The sequence below is a fragment of the Oratosquilla oratoria genome, chromosome 19 (assembly GCF_046742065.1).
Source record: "Oratosquilla oratoria isolate Oo_2021 chromosome 19, ASM4674206v1, whole genome shotgun sequence".
NCBI lineage: Eukaryota > Metazoa > Arthropoda > Malacostraca > Stomatopoda > Squillidae > Oratosquilla > Oratosquilla oratoria.
Window position 1 is genome coordinate 37456852 of NC_134795.1, and position 23261 is coordinate 37480112.

General features: G+C 41.5%; 2 protein-coding genes across 2 annotated transcripts in view; one reads left to right on the forward strand and one right to left on the reverse strand.

Annotated features, from left to right (window-relative positions):
* The window catches only part of LOC143035842 (heparan sulfate glucosamine 3-O-sulfotransferase 1-like), a 115038-nt gene that overhangs the window by 382 nt on the left and 91395 nt on the right, over positions 1-23261 (forward strand). The gene's annotated exons all lie outside the window — the stretch shown is intronic.
* On the reverse strand, positions 5998-8057 carry LOC143035523 (uncharacterized). The gene has a single exon (XM_076202392.1). It carries the CDS (start codon positions 6920-6922, stop codon positions 6002-6004), a length of 921 nt encoding a protein of 306 aa, XP_076058507.1. The 5' UTR covers positions 6923-8057; the 3' UTR covers positions 5998-6001.

Consider the following 23261-nt stretch of genomic DNA (forward strand, 5'->3'; position numbering starts at 1 on the left):
GTGCTGCGGGTTGTTACTTCAACTCTCGTGGGCGGGGAGTTGGGTGTGTGTGTGTGCGTGTAAGGTCACAGCATTACCCATAGATCGATCATATACGAGCTCTGAGCTCTCTTCCGGGAGGGAAATAGATGTCAATCACGAGTCCAACACGTGATCCAAAGACCATGGTAAATCACACACACGCACACACTGCACTGCAAGTCGTTACAGTTCCCCTTGAACAAGTGTGTGTGTTGTGTAATGTCACAGGATTATTCATTGTTCTAATTTACGAGCTCTCATGTGGGCGGGGAGTACCTGTTGATCAAGAGAATAACACATGATCCTAGAGACCTAGATCATGACGCAACACACACACACACACACACACACACACACACACACACACACACACACACACACACACACACACACACAAACACACACACACAAACACACACACACACACACACACACACACACACACACACACACACACACACACACACACACACACACACGGGCGCGACCACCTTTACGTGTTTCATGGTGTAGTTAGTACCTCTGGGAGGAGCTGACTTCGTCGTTGGTCAGGGCGAGACGTGGGGAGCTGACGAACGAGTCCGTCCGATGACGCATGACTTCTGTAAGCTGACGCCAAGGTTGTGGGGGGGGGGGAAGCGAACGGACGTCGGGGGGGGGGAGGTCAAGCGAGTTTCTCAAGTTGACGAAGAAAAGATAAACAATGCCCTCAGGTCCCTGTTTTCCTCTCCCCTCCTCTCTCTCCCATTCCTGCCCCCTTTCTCTCATCCCATTCCTTCCCTCTCTCCCACTCTTTCCTTCCTTCTCTCCCACTCCATTCCTTCCCTTTCTTCCACTCTCCTTCCCTCTCTCCCAGTCTTTCCTTCCCTCTTTCCCATCCCATTCCTTCCCTTTCTCCCACTCCTTCCTTCCCTCTCTCTCCGACTCCTTCCCTGACTTTCATCTGCCCCCCATCCCACCTTCATTTTCTTCCCCCTCACTTCCTTCCCCCTCACTTTCTCTCCATCTATCCATCCATATCTCTTTCTCATTCCCTCCCTCCCTCTCTCCCCCCCACTCCTTCCTCTCATTTTCTTTCCTTCCATCCATATCTCTTCCTCTTACCTTCCCTCCCATTTTCCCTTCATCACTCCTTCTCTCCTTCTTTCTCTTTCCCCCCCCCTCCTACTTCCCAACCACCCACATTCCCGTCCCTCCTTTTCCTCCTTTCCCCCCCTCCCTTTTTTCTCGCCTTTTGCCCCGTCTCCCTCTTTCCTTTCCTCACACTCCCTACCCTCCCTTTCCCCTTCCCCCTTCCTCCCTCCCTTCCTTCCCCCTCCCTCCCTTCCCCCTCTCTCCCTTCCTTCCCCCTCCCTTCTTTCCCCCTACCTTCCTTCCCCTTCCCTTCCTTCCCCTCCCTTCCTTCCCCCTCCCTTCCTTCCCCCTCCCTTCCTTCCCCCTCCTTTCCTTCCCCCTCCCTTCCTTTCTCCCACCCTTCCTTCCCCCTACCTCCCTTCCTTCCCCATCCCTCCCCCCTCCCTTCCTTCCCCATCCCTCCCTTCCCCTCCCTCCCTCCCCGTACCCCTCCCTCCCTCCCCTTACCCCTCCCTTCCTTCCCTTCCTCACTCCCTTCCTCTTCCTTGCTCTCACCCTCCATTCCTCCCACCCTACCTTCCCCCCTCCCTTCCGTCCTCACCTTCACGCGTACTGGGCTGCACAGGAGCCTTCCCCCTCCCTCCCTCCCTCCTTCCTGCCTCCCACCCGACTTTAGGTCAGTGCATCCCTTCTTCCCTTCCCTTCCTTTCCTTTCCTTTCCTCTCGTCCTTAGCACCTCTCATGTCTTCCCCATCTGTTCGTTCATCTCACGCCATTCTTCTCTCTGTTATCCTCCAATTCTTGCGATCACTATTTAAACATTCACCTAATTATTATATTCTTTACACGATAGTTCCCACCGTTCCCAAGTTCCCTAGCTTCCTCCCTTCCCCTCCATCCCTATTGCTTTTTCATCCCAGGCTTTCTTCCCTCCCTCCCTCCCTCCTCTTCCTCCACTCTTTCATTTTTGCATTCCCTGGTGTTCCCTCAGGAAAGCTTCCCAGTCCCCCTTCGGGTTCTGACCCTCCTCGACGTCTTTCTCCTCGTGTCCTCCTTTTCTCTTCCCTCGTTTGTGGCGCCCTTTTGTTCAGTAATGGGGGCGGCGCGGCGAGATAGGTAGTTAGGGGAATGAAGGATACTCGGTGGTGGAAACGGGAATTTTTGGAACTCTGCATGCACCAGTTGGTGTTGAGGATTTGGGCTCCGAAATCGTGATAGATGTTATACATCAATTTGAAGGTTGAAAATACAATATCACTATGTGTATATATATATATATATATATATATATATATACATATATATATATATATATTCTTGTATGTATATATATGAATATATATAAACATATGTATATACATATGTGGGTGGGGAAGGGCAAACGAAGATGTGTTGGGAATAGAGTTTATTGCCCTAACGTTGCGACCCACTTGGTCTTCTTCAGAGGACTACAGCATTACAGACGGATCACAATTCTTATATTCGTAGCGAGAGGGAACCCGCCAAGGTATGAGCGGAAGGGTCATGTTTTCCCTTTGGCTAACGATTTAATTATTAGGACACTTGCTGCTTTCGAGAGGCATTTAAATCCGTCTCTGTCGTTGTTGTTCTTGTTGGTGGCGATATGTGCAGCTTCCACAGTTTTTCTCATTTTCTTTTCAAATCCCTCGTGTAGAATTTCTGTGTTGTTCCAATCAGGTAAATGTCCACATTTGTCCAGGTGACGAACCAGGGAGTTAGATGTTCTATGCGCCCTGAGATCGTTTTTGTGCTCACTCAAGCGTTTATTGATCCCTTGACCTGACTTACCGAAGTAAGATGATGGACAGCCGCTGCATGGAATACGGTAAACGACACTGAGATTATTACGAATATTATTATGTTTCTTAAATATTTTTCCTATTTTATCGGAAGATATTTTTGCTACATTTATTCCACCTTTTAACAAATAATCATCAATAGCTATGGTGTTCGTAGAATTAGGGACAGAAATAAAATGCGACTTATCCTTTCCCGGGGTCCGGACGTTTGAGCCATCGTAGATCTTCTTGGCTTTCCTAATTGTCCTGGTGATCAAACCTCCGGGGTATTTCAGCTTCCTAAAGGTATTCTTGATGTAAGTAAGTTCATCCTCTAGGAGTTCTTCACTGCAGATACGAAAAGCTCTGAGAAAGAAACCTATTAGAACACCCGTTTTAACACGTCTGCTGTGTGCTGAAAAATAGTGGACAAAGTCGTCCCTATTGGTGGGCTTCCTGTACACCGAGAAACTTACCTGTTGAGAACCTCTGTGTATCAACGTGTCTAAAAATGGTAACTTACACTCTTTTTCCAGTTCAACTGTGAATTGAATGTCTTTATTCACAGCGTTGAGTCTTCTCAGCTTATTTTCTACATTAGTTCCTTTTGGCATCACCACGATTATGTCATCCACGTACCTTAACCAAGTGGTACCTCTTCCCATGATGTCGATATATTTGTCCATTTCTAATACTTCCATGAATAAACATGCCATGACAGCAACGTTAGGGCAATAAACTCTGTTCCCAACACATCTTCGTTTGCCCTTCCCCACCCACATTCTCTCTCATTTGTCTGAAATAATTATATATATATATATATATATATATATATATATATATATATATATATATATATATATATATATATATATGCAGTGGCGTAGCTAGTGCTTTTGCCGCCCGGGGCTGCCCTCATGTTTGCTGCCCCTTCTCACAAGGAATTCAATAATTCAATATTACAAATGCACATTAACTTCTTAAAGGATATATATATATATATATATATATATATATATATATATATATATGTGTGTGTGTGTGTGTGTGTGTGTGTGTGTGTTTGATTGACAGTTGATGTTAATATATCCTTTAAAAGGAATGATTTAATACTAATGATTATTCATTAAGATCTTTATTTCACCATAAACAAATCAAGTATAAAATAATATATATAAAAAATATTATATACATGACTTTACATGTATATACACATAAATTACAAACAAAAAATACAATACGTAATTATATATTACATTATGATGATTCCTTGAATAATTTTAATCAGTTTGAAATTATCACAGCTTTCTACAAAGAAACTTTCTTGCTGTTCTGTTAACAAAATCATCAACATTTTTGTCAAATTCAGATTTTAATCACTTTAAAATTATCACCTCTTTCTACAAAGAAACTTTTTTGCTTTTCTGTTAGCAAAATCATCAATATCCTTGTTAAAATCAGATTTTACTCACTTTAAAATTATCACCTCTTTCTACAAACAAACTTTTCTTGCTTTTCTGTTAGCAAAATAATCAATAACATTGTCAAAATCTATTTCATCTGTAAGTTGTCTTTCTATAGACAATATGGCAAGATTGCGCAACCTCAAGGTACTCATAGTAGACCTTAAGTAGTTTTTTATTAGTTTTAGTTTAGAAAAACTCCTCTCGCAGTTAGCAACACTAATAGCAATTGTGAGGAAAATCCGCAGCATTACCACTATATTTGGAACCGAATTCCCAAGTGTATATTTATTAATAAACTGCAAAATCTCCAAGGGGCCTTCTTCCCACCTATTTGTTACACCTTGACTAGTAGCAACTGCAATAAAATGCTGCTGTCTTTTTCTTTCAAGCAGGAATTCATCTTTACCAATGTCATTATGATCTAGTTGATTAAGTTTACATTCGTATTGATCATCAATGAGATGTGTTGGGGTAAGAAAAGCATATTTCTCAGCTAGTTCATGAAGCTGTTTAAATCTCAAATTTATTTCTTGGGTCACACTATCCAGTGAAGAAAACATTTCTCTTTTCAATTCAATATCATATGGTAATCCAGCATCTTGTGATCCTTCACCGAATACTTGCCTCTTCTTTCTGGTCCGACGCTGGCGCTCCATGACTATCACAAACTTGTTTGGCATAGTTAACTCCATCATTTACTACTTTTTCTCTGTTCTTAATCAGAAATTCCTGTGATGCCCCGAGTTTTATGTCACATTGTTGCAAGTTAAGTCCTTTGGTTTGGAGGTAGGCCTGCGTGTCATTAATTTCTAAGAGGACAGGTTCCCACAGTCCAAGAAAGCACAGAAAAGGAAATGACTGCAAAGCACCAAGTAGCACACCAGCCTCTGACCTCGTAACTGTATTTTCTTCTGCACAAGTTAACTTTTCTAAGACACTTATAATTTCAGAGAAATGTTCCTTCACAACACATACAGCATCTCCCCTTGCACTCCATCTTGTTTCAATTATGCGTTTCACGCTTTTACCAGTGACAGAAGTTAGAACATCCCAACGATAAGTTGATGATGAAAAATATGTGAAAACACGCTCCACAGTTCCAAAAAATGTAACAGAATTAACTGCAACAGAAGCTGCATGAATTCCTGCTAAATTCAGAGAGTGATTTGTACAAGCAACAAATTCTGCTTTTGGATTAATTTCCTTAATTCGTTTCTGAACACCAGAATGTTGACCAGCCATTACTGCAGCATTATCATATGCCTGCCCTCTGCAATTTTTAATATCAATTCCATCATGTTCTAATTTTTCCGAAATTACAGTTGCAATATTTTCGGCAGTTTTACCTTTTGTTTCAATGAAATCAACAAATGATTCCACAACCATCACTTGATCTGCATTGATTACAACATAGCGAATAACTTGGCTCATTTGATCTTTATGTGAAGTATCAGGAGTGCTGTCGAATATCATTGAAAAGTACTTGGTTGATAACTTTGCTTCTTACATTTTCTCCCAAAACCTCTATAAATTCGTTTTGAATAGTAGGTGACAGATAAGTAGTGTACTTGTTTCCCATCTGGATTCTTAGAAGATGTTCACGTAACACTGGGTCGTATTTTGCTAACAAATCAACTAATTCTAAAAATAAAATCCTCTATTTTCAGTTACTTCTGATTCAGTCCCGGTCTCTTTACTCTCATAATCCATTCCTTCTCGGTGACCTCGTAAAGGCAAATTTTGTTTAGCTAGAAATCTTATGATATCAAGCAATCTTGAAAGGATTTTCTTCCACTTTTTTACTTGATTTTCAATAACTTCTTGTTCTTTTTTATCTATTGTTGCTCCAAGAGCAATCCTAATTTCCAGCTCCTTCCATTTTGTGAAATTCTGAAGATGGTGTGCACTGGATTCATGCTGATATATTTTAGGATTCAGTTTCCACCATTTGTTAAATCCATCTGCAGAATTAAAAATTGAGTCAGTTCCTTTTGGAAAGATTTTGCAACAAAAACAGTAAAGCGCTTTCTTGGAAGGGGAGTACACCATCCATGATCTTAATATATTTTCACCATTTGGCAAAGTTTTAAAAAAACCCTCACGTGTTAGATGTCTAGTTTGTCCTTTGGTTGATGCACCTTGACGAATTACTTCAGTGACTTCACCAAAAGTAGAATCTATATTTTGAATCTTAGATGCACCTTGACGTACCAGTAAGATCCGTGTGTTACTGTCAATCTTGCTTGGCCATAGACCAACATCCTTTAACTCCACTCTGTCCATATCAGGCACATCTAGAATATTTTCTGCCTCATGAGTCTCATGTTCGACATCACTTGTATTTGGCGAATCGCTTGGACTTGAATCGTTTGAATCTGATATTGGTTTGGATTCACAAACGTCTCCAGTTTTAGTAGTGGTTTGGACCGTTTGGTCAATGTTAATAGTAGTTTCTGTAGGTTTGATGTATTTTAATAGTGCCCCTTTATGTGTCTTTATTAATTCTTCTCTTGCTTTTCTCTCTTTTCTAAAAGCTGCGCCACTTTCCTTCACTCGCTTCATCTAGGGAGAGCGAAAATAATAAAATGTTAGTGAATGTTAGAAGTTGAATTAATAGGCAAACTTCAATGATAGATCTCTATTTATGATCCATTTAAGCAGCTTCCTTATGATTAGTAAAAGACAAAATTGATGGGAAAGTTAGACTTCAAAGTTTTACGATAAATTACATATACAGGTCTATTTTCTTACGGGAAATTTGAGTACTGTTAGTGTAGAAACAATAGGCCTAATATCATAGTATTGTGCATACTACAGTAACTGCATATTTTAATTGGCCTACTATGAGTTTATTTCATTTAATTGTACTATTATATTATAAATTTAAATTTTGTATTGTTCATATATTCTCACCTCTTTATAGAAATGAGAAAGTATAAAAGTAAAACACTTTTAATGGTTTTAAACTATTAATTTCAAATTACTGTCCGCTCTAATAAAAATCACAATGTGTTTGCAGGCCTATAGCGCCTTTGTTCATCACAGGTAGATAATGTTACAATGCGAATATCTTGAGCGAATATTGTTTAGTATGAGCACACAGATTCTAATTTATAGTTCATTTTACCTTAAAATTCTTCCTCTCAGCTCTCCACTGCACTGTACACCCCACTGTACTTGAATTGTCTAAAAAAAATCTGGCTTTTTGAGAATGTACCCCTCTCAAACAGGGCACGTGGACACTCATCCAATCAAGGATAGGCCGCCTGCTGAGGCGCGTACGTAGCTTAGAAATATGGTTTCGCTCCGATCATCGGGGGTCTACTTTCTGTTAGCACCACCTAATACAATAGAATACGCTTTATTTATTATTAAAAGTTCTCCATTCAAAATCCTGCAGTTAATTTTTAATTGCCCTCATAACTGCGAACTATTCAATGCAGAATGCGTTCAGCGTCAAGCGCAAGGCTCTTAAATGAACCAATCACCTCCGTTTTCGTTCCTATTTGTAAACATCCACGAGAAGCTCCTAGCTGAAGATTTTAGCGTGTATTTTCGCCCTCATTATCTGGGGCCAACTTTCTGTTAACACCACATAGTACAATAGAACACGCTTTATTCATAATAAAAAGTTCTCCATTCAAAATCCTGCAGTTAATTTGTAATTGCCCTCATAAGGCTGTCGAAAGGGAACCAATCACGCTGCCTTCGTTCCTGTATATAATTTGTAAACAAATTGACATTTGTCACGTGTATGCGTGCGTGCATGCAAGCGCGCACTTGTGTGTGTGTGTGTATTTACCTAATTGTATTTTGCGGGATAGGGAGCTATGCTCGTGGTGCCCCGCTTTTATATCTATATCCAGTTTATTCTTAAATTCGTGTATTGTTTTTGCATACACAATTTCTTTCAAATTGTTCCAGACGTCTATTGTTGTGTGGGAAACATCTTCTACTGTCTACATTATAATATTCGATTGATACTAAATGTAGTTTAGCCGAAAAAAAAAAATCAGTAGCCTATACATATTAACTCGTAACAGTAGCCTAGTCCAATTTCTGTGCAGAGCATGTTCATTTTCACCCATGTATACCCGTCCAATCGGATCGATGTTAACACGCTTGCAAACTGTCACGCTTTATTATGCTTAATAACGTAGAAAAAACTGACATCTATGAGAGACTGATTAACGTAATTTTATATCAATCATACAAGGACCAAAAATGCCGCCCCTCAAAAAGTGTCGCCCGGGGCGGACCGCCCCTACAGCCCCCCCTTAGCTACGCCACTGTGTATATATATATATATATATATATATATATATATATGTATATTATATATATATGTATATAAATATATATATATATATATATATATATATATATATGTATGTATGTATATTATTTTTGAAAACTAGGCGCATTCCTGTGTTAACTCCCCAACTACCTCCATTTCTAGTCATAATATTACAATTACTCCTCCTTCATTACCAGTTATTACCAATCAAAGACTATGATCTTGACGTAGTAAGAGTGTGCATCAATGAACACGTTGATCGCGGAGGTTTCCTCCATGGACTGACTAAAACTGCCTTTTCTGGTGCCCCCTCCCCACCCACCAAAAAAAAAAAAAAAAAAAAAAAAAAAAAAATGTGGTCACCGTCTTGAGGAAGGTCACTCATCACTTAAGTCTCCATAGGCGGGTGGGGGCTTCTTTAGGCCTTCGCACGGACACACACACACACACACACACACACACACACACACACACACACACACACACACACACACACACGGACACACACACACACGGACACACACACGGACACACGCACACACATACACACACGCACACACACACACACACACACACACACGCTCGGTGGCGAATTGGTAAAGCACTGGCATCACAAGTCAGAGAACCGGGGTTCGATTCCCCGGCCGGGCGGAGATAAGTTGGGTTTGTCTCCTTTCACGTGTAGCCCCTGTTCACCTAGCAGCGAGTAGGTACGGGATGTTAGTCAAGGAGTTGTGACCTTGCAGTCCCGGTGTGTGATGTGTGAGTGGTCTCAGACCTACCCAGAGATCGGCTAATAATGAGCTCTGAGCTCACTGCCGTAGGATGGTGTCTGGCTGTCTCGACAAGAGGCTGCAGCAGATCCGTGGTGGTGAACACACACACACACACGCTTGCGAGCAAATTCTGCACCGAGACACTTCAGACTTGTTATCAGTTGCAATGTTTAAATGACCTTTAGTTGGAACAAACCAAAGTTGTTTTAATTAAGGAAACATAAACTGTAATATTTTTCTCTTCCCCTCTCTTCCTCCATCCTTCACTCTCTCTTAACCGCCCTTCCCCATCTTTCACCTCCCTTCCCCTCCCTCTCCCTTCCTTCTCTTCCCTTTCTCTCTCTGTCCCTCCCTTTTCCTCCCTTTTTCTCCCTTCACCACCCTTTCCTTTCCTTTCCCCTTTTGCTCTCACTTTCCAATACCCTTCGGTCCCCCTTTTCCATTCTTCCGTTTCTTTCCGCCCGCCTCCCTTCCTTCTTCTTTCCCCTTCCCTTTTCTTCCCTTTCCCTTCCTTTCCCTACCTTTCCCCTCCTTACTTTCCAATACTCTTCCATTGCTCCCCGCATTCCCCCCTCCCTTTTCCCTTTCCCCCTTCTCTTCCTTCCCTCTCCCTTCCTTTCCCCTTTTGCCCTTCCCTACGCTTCCCCTAGTTTCCACTCCGTTCATCTCCATTTTCATATTCTTTCCTCACATTTCCTTTTTCCCTTCCTCCTCCTCCCCTCCCTCTTCCCCGCTCTCCCTCTTCATCCATCCTCTCCCCTCTACGCTTCCCTCTCCTCCCCTTCCCTCACCTCTCCTCCCCTTCCTCCTCCCCTCCACTCCCCTCCCCCTCCCCTCCTTCATCATATCCTGTTCTCACTTCCATCTTTCCCAAGTCCAGTCCTCCTCCACTCCACTCCATGCTCGAGTCCTCTCCATTGCTACTCCTCCACATTAACCCTCCGTTCCTCCTCTCCGTTCACTCCTCCTTCCCGTCCACTCTTCCCCGTCCATTCCTCCTTACCGTCTAACTTACCCGTCCAATCCTCGTACCTGTCCCCCTAATACTGGTATTACTACTACGGCTGCTGCTGGTAGTCCTACTATTCTTACTCCTACTTCACACATTACACCTCCTCCCCTCCTCTACCCCCTTCTCTTCCTCTTTTCCCTCCTCTTCTTCCACCTGCACAACCACCACCTCCACAACCACCACCTCCTCACACTTTTTCCCAGGAGATGCGTTCTTCGCCGCTGGGTCCCACTTCCATTCTTTCCCATGTTGCCCGCCTTACTCTCTCTCTATTTTCTATCTCTCTCTCTCTCTCTCTCTCTCTCTCTCTCTCTCTATGTGTGTGTGTGTGTGTGTGCACATATATACTGTATATATATATATATATATATATGCATACATGCACACATACATAGAGAGATAGAGATACACGACTCGGTGGCGCGGTTGGTAGAGTTCCCGACTGTCACTACGGCGGTCCGGGTTCGAATCCTGCCCAGGGCTGAAATAATTTCAGTATCGCTGCGCTTCGAGTCGTTACTCTAACTCCCGTGGGCGAGGAGTTGGGTGTGTGTGTGTGTGTGTGTGTGTGTGTGTGTGCGTGTAAGGTCACAGCATTACCCATCAATCGGTCATACGAGTTCTGAGCTCTCTTCCGGGAGGGAAATAGCTGTCGTTCACGAGTCCAGCACGTGATCCAAAGACCAAGGTGAACACACACACACACACACACACACACACACACACACACACATATATATATATATATATATATATATATACAGTATATATATATATTTTTTTTCTCTTCTCCCCTATCTCCTTTCTCCTCTCTCCTCTTACTTCTCTCTTCTCTCAGTCGAATTACTTGCTCTCTTCCTCGTGGCTTCTCTCAGCCATGAGAGGCACCTGTAGACCTTGAAAGTTCGAAGTGTGACATCACACACGTTTGGGAAAAAAAAAAGAGCAGACGGGGTAGGATTAAAGTCGGGCCTGTATCTCTCTGCTTCCACTCCCGCCTCTCGCTCTCTCTCTCTTTGTCATCCCTCCCCCATCTCTCTCTCCCTCCCTCCCTCTCTGTCTTCCCTACCCCCTTCTCTGTCTCCCCCCATCTCTCTGTCTCTCTTTCTCTCTCTCTCCCTCTCTCCCCCTCTCTTCTCTCTTTTTCTCTCTTCCCCTCTCTTCTCTCTTTTTCCCTCTTCTCTCTCTCTCTCTCTCTCTTTTTTTTCTCTCTCTTTTTCTCTCTCTTTTTCTCTCTCTCTTTCTCCCTCTCCTTCTCCTCTCTCTCTCTCTCTCTCTCTCTCTCTCTCTCTCTCTCTCTCTCTCTCTCTCTCTCTCTCTCTTTCTCTCTCTCTCGCAGGTGGCTCCCCACCTAGTAGAGATCTTCAACGAATCTCTGCGGACAGGAGAAGTGCCTAGGAACTGGCGGGAGGCAAACGAAATTCCTATTTTGAAGAAACGGGGTCGCGTAAATCCAGGGAATTACCAACCTATCAGCCTTACTTCCATTGTAGGGAAAATACTGGAAGATGTCATTGCGGAGAGAATAGTCGAGTTTCTGGAGGGAAACAACCAGTTATTAGACTTGCAGCATGGTTTTCGGCGTCACAGATCATGCTTAATCGACCTGATAGAATTCTTCCACGCCATATTTCAAGAATATGACAGGAACAGAGCATTTGACATACTTTATCTCGACTTCCAGAAAACCTTTGTATAAGGTACCTCATAAGAGCTTAATGTCGAAAGTTCAAGTATTGGAGGAGCAATGTTAAGTTGGAATGAAGATTGGTTGAAAGATAAAAGACAGCGTGCTGTCATTAATGGGGCATCATCTAGCTGGTCTGTTACCAGTGGGGTACCCCAAAGATCTGTATTAGGTCCGCTCCCCTTCATCATCTATATCAACGATATAGATGTTGGAATTGTGAGCCTCATAGCTAAGTTTGCGGATGACTTATAGTTGGGAGCAAATGTTGCAGCACCTGAAGGCGTAGAAATTCTTAGGTCAGACTTAGAGAAAGTGGAAAAGGGGCCTGAGAAGCGGCTGATACCATTTAATCTGGATAAGTGAAGATCATACATATTGGGCCCACAAACCAGAGGGCAGACTATTCTCTTCTGGGTCATGATATAGCAAATACAGAACTGGAAAAAGATTGGGGTGTCTTGATTAGCAGCGACCTTAAGTCCTCAAAACATTGTATTGAAGTAGAAAAAAAAGCACAAAAGCTTCTAGGTTACATCAGAAGACTGTTTCGTTACCTGAACCAAGAAATAGTCTTGACACAATTCTCTAGTTCGTCCCCATCCAAAATACGCCGTCCAGTTCTGGTCGCCGAACTTGAGGATGGACATACAGAGGTTAGAACGAGTTTAGGCACGAGCAACGAAACTTATTCCCGCCATTAGACACATGGGCTACCAAAGTATCTCAAGGATTTGGGGCTCTTTTCCCTGGAAACCAGGAGATTACGAGGACAGTTAATAGAGGTTTTCAAAATACTTCAAGGATTTTATAACATTGACTATCGACATCTCTTCAGCTTGAACGTGACTGCCACTCGCAATCAGGGGTGGAAGCTCAACCCCCGACATTTCTCTTGTGACAAGGTTGGTGACTTTTTTTACCTATAAAATCTGCAACACTTGGAACAGACTGCCAAAGGACGTGGTAAACAGTTCCTCTGTTGCGTAGCTCCAAGTCAATTAGACAAGGTGCTACAAACATTAGTGTAAGTGCTAGTATGAATGCCCAGTAACCTTTTAACGGTACCTCCTCGGTATGGGTTGTAAAACCTTTTGAAGTACTAAGTTTTTTTTGTAACTATCTCTCTCTCTCTCTCTCTCTCTCTCTCTCTCTCTCTCTCTCTCTCTCTCTCATCCCCGTATCAGTGCTGAATAGGCGAGTTAAACTCGATCATAAATACCAACATAAAGCTTGTCGCGAATAAAAACGAACAAGTTTAAGATAACCGATGATAACCTTCTCCACCGGCGTTTCAGCCGAGAGGAAGCCGTTCATAGGCGCCTGATCAATCGAGTTATCAGTCAAGAATGATGACTGTTTGGACTTGAAACTTCGTATAGTGATGTCGATGCGGACTTTTCCCTAAACAAATAAAAAATGAAATTAAAAGATCATTATAAGTTATAACTCCATAGTTACCAAGTGGGTACCAAGGAAATTGATTAAATTACCCTGTGGTTGGGCTTAAAAAAACATATATCACCCGGTATTCAAGGGGTTAACGAAGATAGGTCATAACCTCATCATGAACGGGGTGGGGTGGGGGGTTGGCACGGAGGTGAATGAAATCGTCTAACGGTAGACAGAGTGAAAGGAAGAGACCCACCCGGTACGGAAGGGGTTGATGGCGCGAGTGTGGCTCGAAACCTTGATGCTCTCTGCGGAGCCAGATATACAGGCCTTTTGTTCAGCATATTTTTCTTTTTCTTTTTTTCATGACTGCTCTTTGTCCTCTTTGATAAAACGAAGAGAGGAGGAAATCTGCGTTCGAGGCCGACCTAGCTAATAATTAATCCTTGGAGAAGAAGAAAGGTTTATGCTTGTGTGTGAGACTTGGTCTATTCAAGATGTTCAGATGGTCGCGATTGGCATAAGTTGAACAACGAACCTCGCTGAACACAGGCGGTCTTCTGTCTAAAGAGTATCTCGTCGGGTCGAGACCCCTTCGAGGCCAGAGACAACCCATCACCCGAAGAAAATCGACCATCTTTTTCCAGAACTAAAGGTGGCGGCATACTAGGCATTTCTCGCTAGCATACTACTTGGTTTTGCTACATCGTTTGAGTAGAAACGACATCTGTTACAATCTTTTGTTTTTCGAATTTTCAAATGTCAAATTACTCTTGCGTCATATAGTGAGAAACCGAATGACGAATTAAGAGGAGTTAAACCTAGATACATTGTTGAGATGTTCTTACGGAAGTCTAGAATATTGTAATCCAGATCGTTTTTACTCAAACGAAGTAGCAAAAGTAAACAGTATGCTAGCCTAGTGTGCCATCACCTTAACACACACACACACACACACACACATACATACATACATACGGACCGACCACCGACTGGAAAGGTCGTCTCGAATGAGGACTGGAGAATAGAGCTTTTTCGCTAAGTTGGAGGAAAACGAACGCCTAGTTGGTATTTGTGTGGGTAGAGGAGTGCTTGAGGGTGCCCGAAATGAGTTAATAGAATGAAATTAAAGATTGCCAAAGAAGAAAAAATGGAGGATAGTCAAAACAGGCAGAAATATAGCGAAGCAACTAGAAGAAAACTGGATGCGAGCAGGGTTGAATCGCCGTTAGGTGTCATCCATAAGAAAAGTTGTAATATTGAGACTCCACAACGGAATCAAAGGTATGAAGAGGATTTTTTTTTTCCGGCTTTGCAAGAGACGATAGAAGACTGGGTAAAAATATAGAATTAGAAAGGGAGACGTGTTATAAAAATATTTCATGGAATTAAGAGATTACGGAGTTAAAGAAATTATAGATCTAAAGAATGAATACTTTGCAATGTATAAAGATGTGAATTAAAAAAAAAATTCAGAAATAGGTAAGTGACCTAAAAAATAGATAATCGAAGTAAAAAAAAAAAAATGAAAATGAAAGGATGAAAAACGAAGATAATAACAAAAATGAGGTTTAAAAAAAGAGGTAAACGAACAAATTAAAGAGGTGACCGAGAAAGTTGGAGATAGTGTAAGGGAGACAGATCTTCAAAAAATTAAAAACCAATGGAAATTAGATCAGGAGAATAAAAAGATAGCCTTTAAAGAAATTGTCCAACAACAAGTACAAGAAAATGCGAAACATTTATTAAAGTAATCAAAGAAAAAGAAAATTGGGTCAGGGACATAGGAAAAAAAAAAAGTGCATATTGGTATATGATATAATGGAAAAACATACTTCAGTTAGGTACTTAAGAGAAAAAGAGGAGAAAAAATAGCAAAGGAAATTCTGAAAGTACAAGATGAAGGGCAAGAAATAGAAAAGGAAATAGAAGTGCACAGGATGGCGCAGAATCTACCTCCAAATATTAAACTAAGGTCACAAATAATAACAGAAGTATTAGCAAAAACAGGAAAGTTGGCAAAAAGTGAAAACTACAAAAGTATATGGATAAGAAAGGAAATGAGGGACGAGGAAAAAGAGAATTGAGGCACTAAGAAATGAAGCTAATAATAAAAACACGAGAAAAAAACGGAGACCGAAAAGGATTGTTAATAATAGGTGGACTTTCGAAGTCAAAAGATCGCGCAATCAGTCCTAGAATCTTATTTGCTTTCTCAGAGGCTGAAATATACTGCTTAGACGATTTGAGATCGTTACTGATAATTACGCCGAGTTCCTTTTCACTACCCACTTTTGTTAACGATTTTCCAAATAACTTGCAATCGTACTTACTGTTATTTTTATCTATGTGCATGTGTATTTACTTGTGTTAAATTTCATTAGCCACTCTTCAGACCAATGCTGTAGTTGATCTAAATATTCTTGAATATCTAATTGGTTAAAGTGATCATTTACCATTCCGCACAGTTTTGTATCAACAAATTCGGAGACAATAGATTTTAGTCCGTGGTATATATTATATATATATATATATATATATATACATACATATATACACACTATGAATAGAAGTGGCCCAAGAACGGAATCCTGAGGAACTCCACTCATAACATTTTTCCATCTAAAAGTTTTGTCGTTTAGAACAACTCTGTTTTCGATCATTCAACCAATTACTAGTCCAACTTAATAGGCTACTATTTATTCCGTGTGAATCTAATTTAGTAAGTAGTCTTTCGTGTGCGATGGTATCAAAAGCTTTTGCAGAGCCGAGATATATCAAATTTATGTTGTTTCTTTTGTCATAATTCGAGATGACCGTGTTGTAGAATTCGAGTAAGTTAGTCACGCAAGAACGTTTACGTCTGAATCCATGCTGGCTATCATTTACCAATACAAGCAGTTACTTTCTAAATGATGTTCGATAGCATCTCTGATAGTTTCCATAATTTTTCCTACGATTGAAGCCAAGCTTATAGGCCTGTAGTTATTTGGTTTCTTTTAGTCACCTTTTGAATATGGGAGTAACGTTAGCTAACTTCCATTCTCTTGGGACATCTCCGGGTATGATGGATTTCTTGAAAATAATTTCTAATGGAACAACAATCTAATTTTTCATTTCCTTTAAGATTCTTTTTATTGTCGTTTTTTTTTAATCTCTGTATTATTACATAACTTTGATAGTCATTAGGTGCACCCGAGTACTTGTATTTCTTATAAGCCTGTCTCTTTTTAGCAATACATTTTTCAGTTTCTTTGTCAAGCCATTTTGGGCAAGCCTGATTTGGGGGGTGTCTGTCCTTAAACGGGATGTAAGTATAAATCATCTTAGCGTATTGTGAAACATTTCCCACATCTGATCTACAGGTCTTTCGCTTAATTTTGCCTTCCAATATGTAATCAGAAGCTCCTAACTTAATCCTATGAACTGAGCTTTACTGAAATTGGGTATTTTAGAAACAAGTATCGCTACTTGCAATAGTTTCACCAACTTCTACATCGGTTATCATGCTTTCACGGCTAGTGATCAATAGATCGAGTAAATTTCCATGTATTGTGGGCTTTTTTACATGCTGAACTAAGTAAATGTCATCGAGAAAATATATCAAACGACTACCTATATGGCCATGTTCAAGGGTCATCCAGTCAATGTCAGTAAAATTAAAATCACCCATTATATATCAGTAAGTCCAGGTTGCAGAAACTAGACATGTCTTGAAACAACAGTTTGTCGTTTGCTAATGATAATGTCTTTGGGCTATATATTACACCATTCATTTTTTGTACATTTTGGGTTAATTCTACTCAAACTATCATATGCATCCTGTTTCACTTTCTCTAAAACACAGGCATGGACATTGCTTTTAACGTACAACAGAACGTCCCCACCTTTCTGGTGTGTAAGTGTTTAAATACCGCAATATAATACAAGAAAGGGACGGATGGGCAGACTATGCTTTCCTGGACTTACAAAGGGGGTTTAATAAAGTACCACGCAAAAAATGATTAAGAAAGCTTGAAACAACAAACTGTTGAAATGGAGGATTTCTTGCATAGAAGAAAAATGAGAGTGGTGCTCAGAGATGAAAATTCTACTTGGGAAGAAATGATTAGTGGAGTCCCACAGGGAGTACTGGCCCCGATAATGTTTGCTATATATGTAAATGAGATGGATGAAAGTGTAGAATATTACGTGAACTTATTTGCAGATGACGCAAAACTACTAAAGAAAGTAAGTATGGAAAAAGATTGTGAATCGCTACAGAGAGATTTGCTTCTTCTTTCTCTATTTTTTTCTTCTTCCTCTTTTCCTTTTTATTTTTCCACTTCTTTTGCTTCTCCATTTTCTTCTTCTCGTTCTTCTTCATATTCTTCTTCTTTTTCCTCTTTATATTCTTCTTCCTATTCTTCTTCTGCAACTCCTTCTCCTCCTCCTTCTTGTGTTTTCCATTTCTCTTCTAGTGCCAAGGATTCGCCCAACGTCTGAGTAGTAATTATTTTTAAATACTTCATCTGAGAAAAGTGGAGGAAGAAAGAGGAGGAAGAAAAAAAGGAAGGAGAGAAGAGTAGGAAGAGGAAGGAGAGAGGAAGAGGGAAGACGAAAGATGAGTCGGAAGGAGAAAGGAAGAGGGGAGAGGAAGAGGAAGGAGAGTGGAGGAGGAAGAGGATGAAGAAGAAGAAGAAGAAGAAGAGACGACTGTGGACATGGTCGGTCAGTGTTGGTTGGTGATGGCCTTGAGTTTGCAAGTCCTCTTGACAGCGTTGCAGGGACCCAGTGGGAGGCTGCTAGTACAGTACCACCATCACCACCTCAACTTCCACCACCAGCATTACCAACGCCACCACCCCTACCAACACCAACATCACCAACAATACTACCGACACCGTCATCAGCACTAACACCATAATTACCAGTACCAACAACACTACCACCAGCATCTTCACCACCAGCTTCTCCACCGCCGGCATCTTCACCGCCAGCATCACCATCACTGAGATCTCCAGTGTCATCATTACCATCACCACCACCGCCACAATCATCACCATCATCACCACTATAGTTACCATTATTACTACCACGATCATCAGTACCACCCTCGTCACCACCATCATCGCTATCACCAATATTATCACCACCAACAAGACCACCAGTATTACTGGCAGCACTGCGAACACTACAGTCACCACCAACACAGTCATCACCAACTACAAGATCAGTCATCACCAACAGCAATACCTTAATCACTAATCCGAACATCATCACATTCTACACCAATAACACCATCACTATCACTATCATCAGCACAATTGACACCAGGGTAACAAATGTAACGACAACAGATATTCATACAGCTGCGGTAATATCATCACTACCACCACTATCCCCACCAACAGGATCACTATCTGTAGCAGCATCAGCATCATGCCAACTTTCGCCATGTTACTCCTACCATCTTCTCTAAATCACCCCTCCCAAACACACACACACACACACACACACACACACACACACACACACACACACACACATTCACCTGCTGGACCTCTCCTGCTACGCTTGAGCTCCGTCCAATTAGTAATTTGTTTTTATTTTATCTATTTTTATTTTTTATTATTATTTTTTTTTTTATCTCTCGTTGCTCAGCTACCTGTCTCGCGCAACACGGTATATCAGCTTCATCATAGATCTCCTCTGACCCCTTCACTATCGCGGCGTCTCCGAAGATGAATTAGATCCTCATGGAAAAGCGCCGTCCCCCCCCCTCTCTCTCTCTCTCTCTCTCTCTCTCTCTCTCTCTCTCTCTCTCTCTCTCTCTCTCTCTCTCTCTCTCTCTCTCTCTCTCTCTCTTTCTCTTTCTCTTTCTCTCGTCGTTTTCCTCGCTTCTCTGTTATTGCAGCCGTTAGTTCATTAGTCTGATCTTCGTTTGGAAGACTGTTTCGTTCATCATCATCGTGGTGTCGCTCCAGCGTCTTCATCAGGACGACATTATTCTGATTTTATTCAACGCTTGAGAGGAGCTCGGCGTTGGTGGGTAGCAACGTCGCCAGAGTAGACTGGGTTACAGTCATGTGACCTCGTTCAGGGGCAGCCCGCCCCCTCTTGCTGAGTCGAATAAAAACTATATGGCGGTCAGGAGGCTCGGACCAACTATTATTTGTAAGAAGAAATTTGATAATGTATCGCAAAACTTTGAGTAATAGTAGATGCCCGCCGTGGTACATTGGCAGAACGCGCGGGTAACTCAGTGTTGAAAATTAACAATAATCGTTATTATGATTTGCTGTTCAAATTATGACGGCAGACTTGTGCCAGTAATTGTAATTGAAAACTAGGCAACTAATTGCACAAATTTGATTAATCGTATAATGAAAATGATTGTAACTAATTCAACAAAAAGAATAAACAATAATTGTAATTTTGATTATAATTATCTTTTAAAGTGACAGCGTCGATGGAGACCATAAGCAGACTTGTAACCGCAATGTAATGTAGGATCCAATATCAATCATGAGATTCAGTTACTTGATACTTTGAAACCTAATTATCTTAACCAAACCCGGCCAAGCTTTTAACTGTAATTCCATACGTAGTTGGTTTAGAATTTTGTGTATAATAATCATAATTGTAACCTGAGAATAGGGCCCATGTCATTATGAATGAACTTGAAATTTGGAATTTAAGTTTTGTCATTGTAATTGAATAATTGAAACATTGATTAAAGCGTGATTAATTCAAGCTTGCTGATGACCTACACACAAACATGTATTGAATAATTTGCAGTTGAGGGTGTTGCCCCACTTCAATGAAATCACCCGTAGACAACCAGAACAAATGTACATGTCTTGAATAGCAGTGGAAAGGATAATTGATGTAAATGTCACTGCGGAGAGGACTTCAATTTGCCGAATGAAATCGCCTGGTGGCAACTAGCGTTAACGACAGAAGTATCAGAGGAAGGAGGTTGATGCTCTAGCCAGCTCCCGACGATTTTGTTCAGTTAAGGTAACCTTTAGGTATGCCTTGTTTGGCGGATGACGACGCGCATCATACCTGGCATCGTACCTGGGTGAACGCGTTGGTTGTAAGTTCGGTTAGAATTATCAGTCGCGTACTTTGCAACTAGAAACAAAACAGTCGCATTCAAAAACAAAGACTTAGTGCTCTAGACAATCGTTTGACGATCATCATTGAGCCATGAACGATCATAGTTGAGTGATAATCGCAACGAGTTAAACTTACCTTTAAGGGGACCTTACTACGTAAGTGGAGACTACGACTGAAGTGTGTCCTCTGGCTACCACCAAACGATTTTATTCATACCAGGAAAACCTCTCCAACATTGAAAGAATTAACCACATCTTGGCGTTTGTCTCGATCACCCCATCCGCTACTTTGTGTAGCTTTATTTCTTATTCCTTCAGCCCCCATGCAATTTTATTCACCCGAGAGAGAGAAAGATCAACTTTGCATTGGAGCGGTTAATACAGAGCTATGAAGGGGGCGGGGGTTCAGTGCCAGAAGGGTACGAACGGGCCGTAGTTCATAATTCATTTTTTTACCATCGAATGCAGACATGTATCAGCGGAAACCGGGTCCCCTGCTAGGTCGGTCGACCCCTTGCTGCCAGGGTCGCGGCCTCGGGCGAGGGTGGTGGGTGGGTGGATGGTGTACGCAGTCGCAAAAGAGAGAGGGGGGGGAGAGAGAGAACGAGGGAGAGAGAGAACCTCTACTGATATTGCTGAGAAGTTTGCTTTCAGCCCTCACTTTTCGTTGACCTTTTCCTTCGTTTGAGTATTATACATTTGGCAAAGGCGCTCACTTCAACAGATTAATATAGTTTCTTATAGCTCAGTCAGTCCATCTACCATTTTATGAAGAGGTTATAATAAATGAACACAAGAAAGCCCATCCCATCCCATTCCGTGTGCAAGACCTTCTGGGCCCAAACAGGGATCAGATGAAAGAGAAGAAAAACAGTCAGTGACGTATCCTACGCCGAATAAAATAGTTTGGCTTTAGCCAGAATAAAGACTGGAAAGTCTGCCACCGCAGCTGAGGTTTTGCCGAGGCAAGGTGTCGCGGGCAGTGGACATTGCACAAGAAGCGCGCCTTTCACAGGAACGTTTTCAGCACCGACGTCGCGGAAAGATCGCTGAAAACAAATAAAGGGGACCTCGATCTGATGTCATATATAACCTGACGTCAAATATGTCTTTGGCGCCATACATACCTCTGTCGTCATATATACATTTGAAGCCATGTATAAATCTGACGTCATATGTATACAACTGACATCATTTATACCTCTAAAATCTAGTACAACTGACGTCGTTATACCTCTGATGTCATATATACCTCTGACGTCATATATACATCTGACGTCATATATACATATGACATATATATATATAATATATATATATATATATATATATATATATATATATATATACCTCTGACGTCATATATTTTTTTTACGTCAAATAACATAATATTAGAGATGGAACAGACACTGAGCATCGTCGGGGGATTTCGTTTCAAGATGTGTGATGGACCGGTGGTTATAGTGGTCGGCTCCTTATCTTGAGGTTTGTGGGTTTGTTATCTAAGGCGGGCGGACTTACAGACGTCTGCGAGGTGAAGTCATGATCTTGAGAGCAAAGATGGCGCCTTGAGCGATGCTTGTTCTCTATGTTGCAGATGTGTCTCATGGTAGCGTTCAAGTGTTGCAAAATAAGCAATAAAAATATAAGAAAATTGATAGGTAAGTATGCACATAAATAGGTAAATTGATAAGTGGTAAATAATAGAACCTCATCCTGTGTGATCTGTTGTTAGATGTGGATACCACAAAAACGTCGACCAATATCGCAGTCCGGCTGTACTGACCCGCCTGAGGAAGAATCTTAAATCAATTACTCTAGTAAAAATCCCTCTAATGAAAATCCATCAAAAACATGGGTGGGGGTGTGGCATGACACTGAGTCGTAAAAAATGTCTGGCAGGGAGTGAGGGGGTGAAGAAGTGAAAGGAACTGAGGCTGACCTCTGCTCCAGTTGGGATCGCGTGGCGTGACGCCAGGCATTGCTGACCGCCAGACCAAGCCAGCTTCGACATCTTATACCAGACTGTAAATATATATCCAGAGCATTTTCATCGACTCAGATCACTTTTGATATCACAAGTCTTGAATACTAGAGTACTATCAAAGTTATCCGTACAAACTTTTATGTCTTAGAAGAAACTTTTTAAAGTTATAGCGAAGATTTTCCCATACTGCAACACATGAAATTGGTAGCCTCCACGCACGATCCCTCTAGCCCACCTACCCTTCACATCACAGACATAACCCACTATACGCAACCCAAAAAGTCCCAGCAGTATTCTACCCAAACAACTATAATAACCTAGTCCCTTGCAGTACAACTACGTCCATACAGAAACACATGCACAGGTCACAAAACAAGCACTCCTTAAGGGAACGCCAAGTTGTATATTCCACCAAACTCCACCAGAAATAAACCCAGCAAAGTAATCGCTCCCAAGAAGAGTAATACCTGCGCTGTCAGGCCAACGTTCCGGTCACTACCGCGCACTCTTAGAACGGTCCCAACACAGAATCGGACTGGATCTAACCCCCATTGCAACCATCACCCAAAGGACAAATAGCACCTCGTACGACATCGTCCTTCACTCATTCTAGACAACACAAAATCTCCTCACTGAGTGACTTGCGA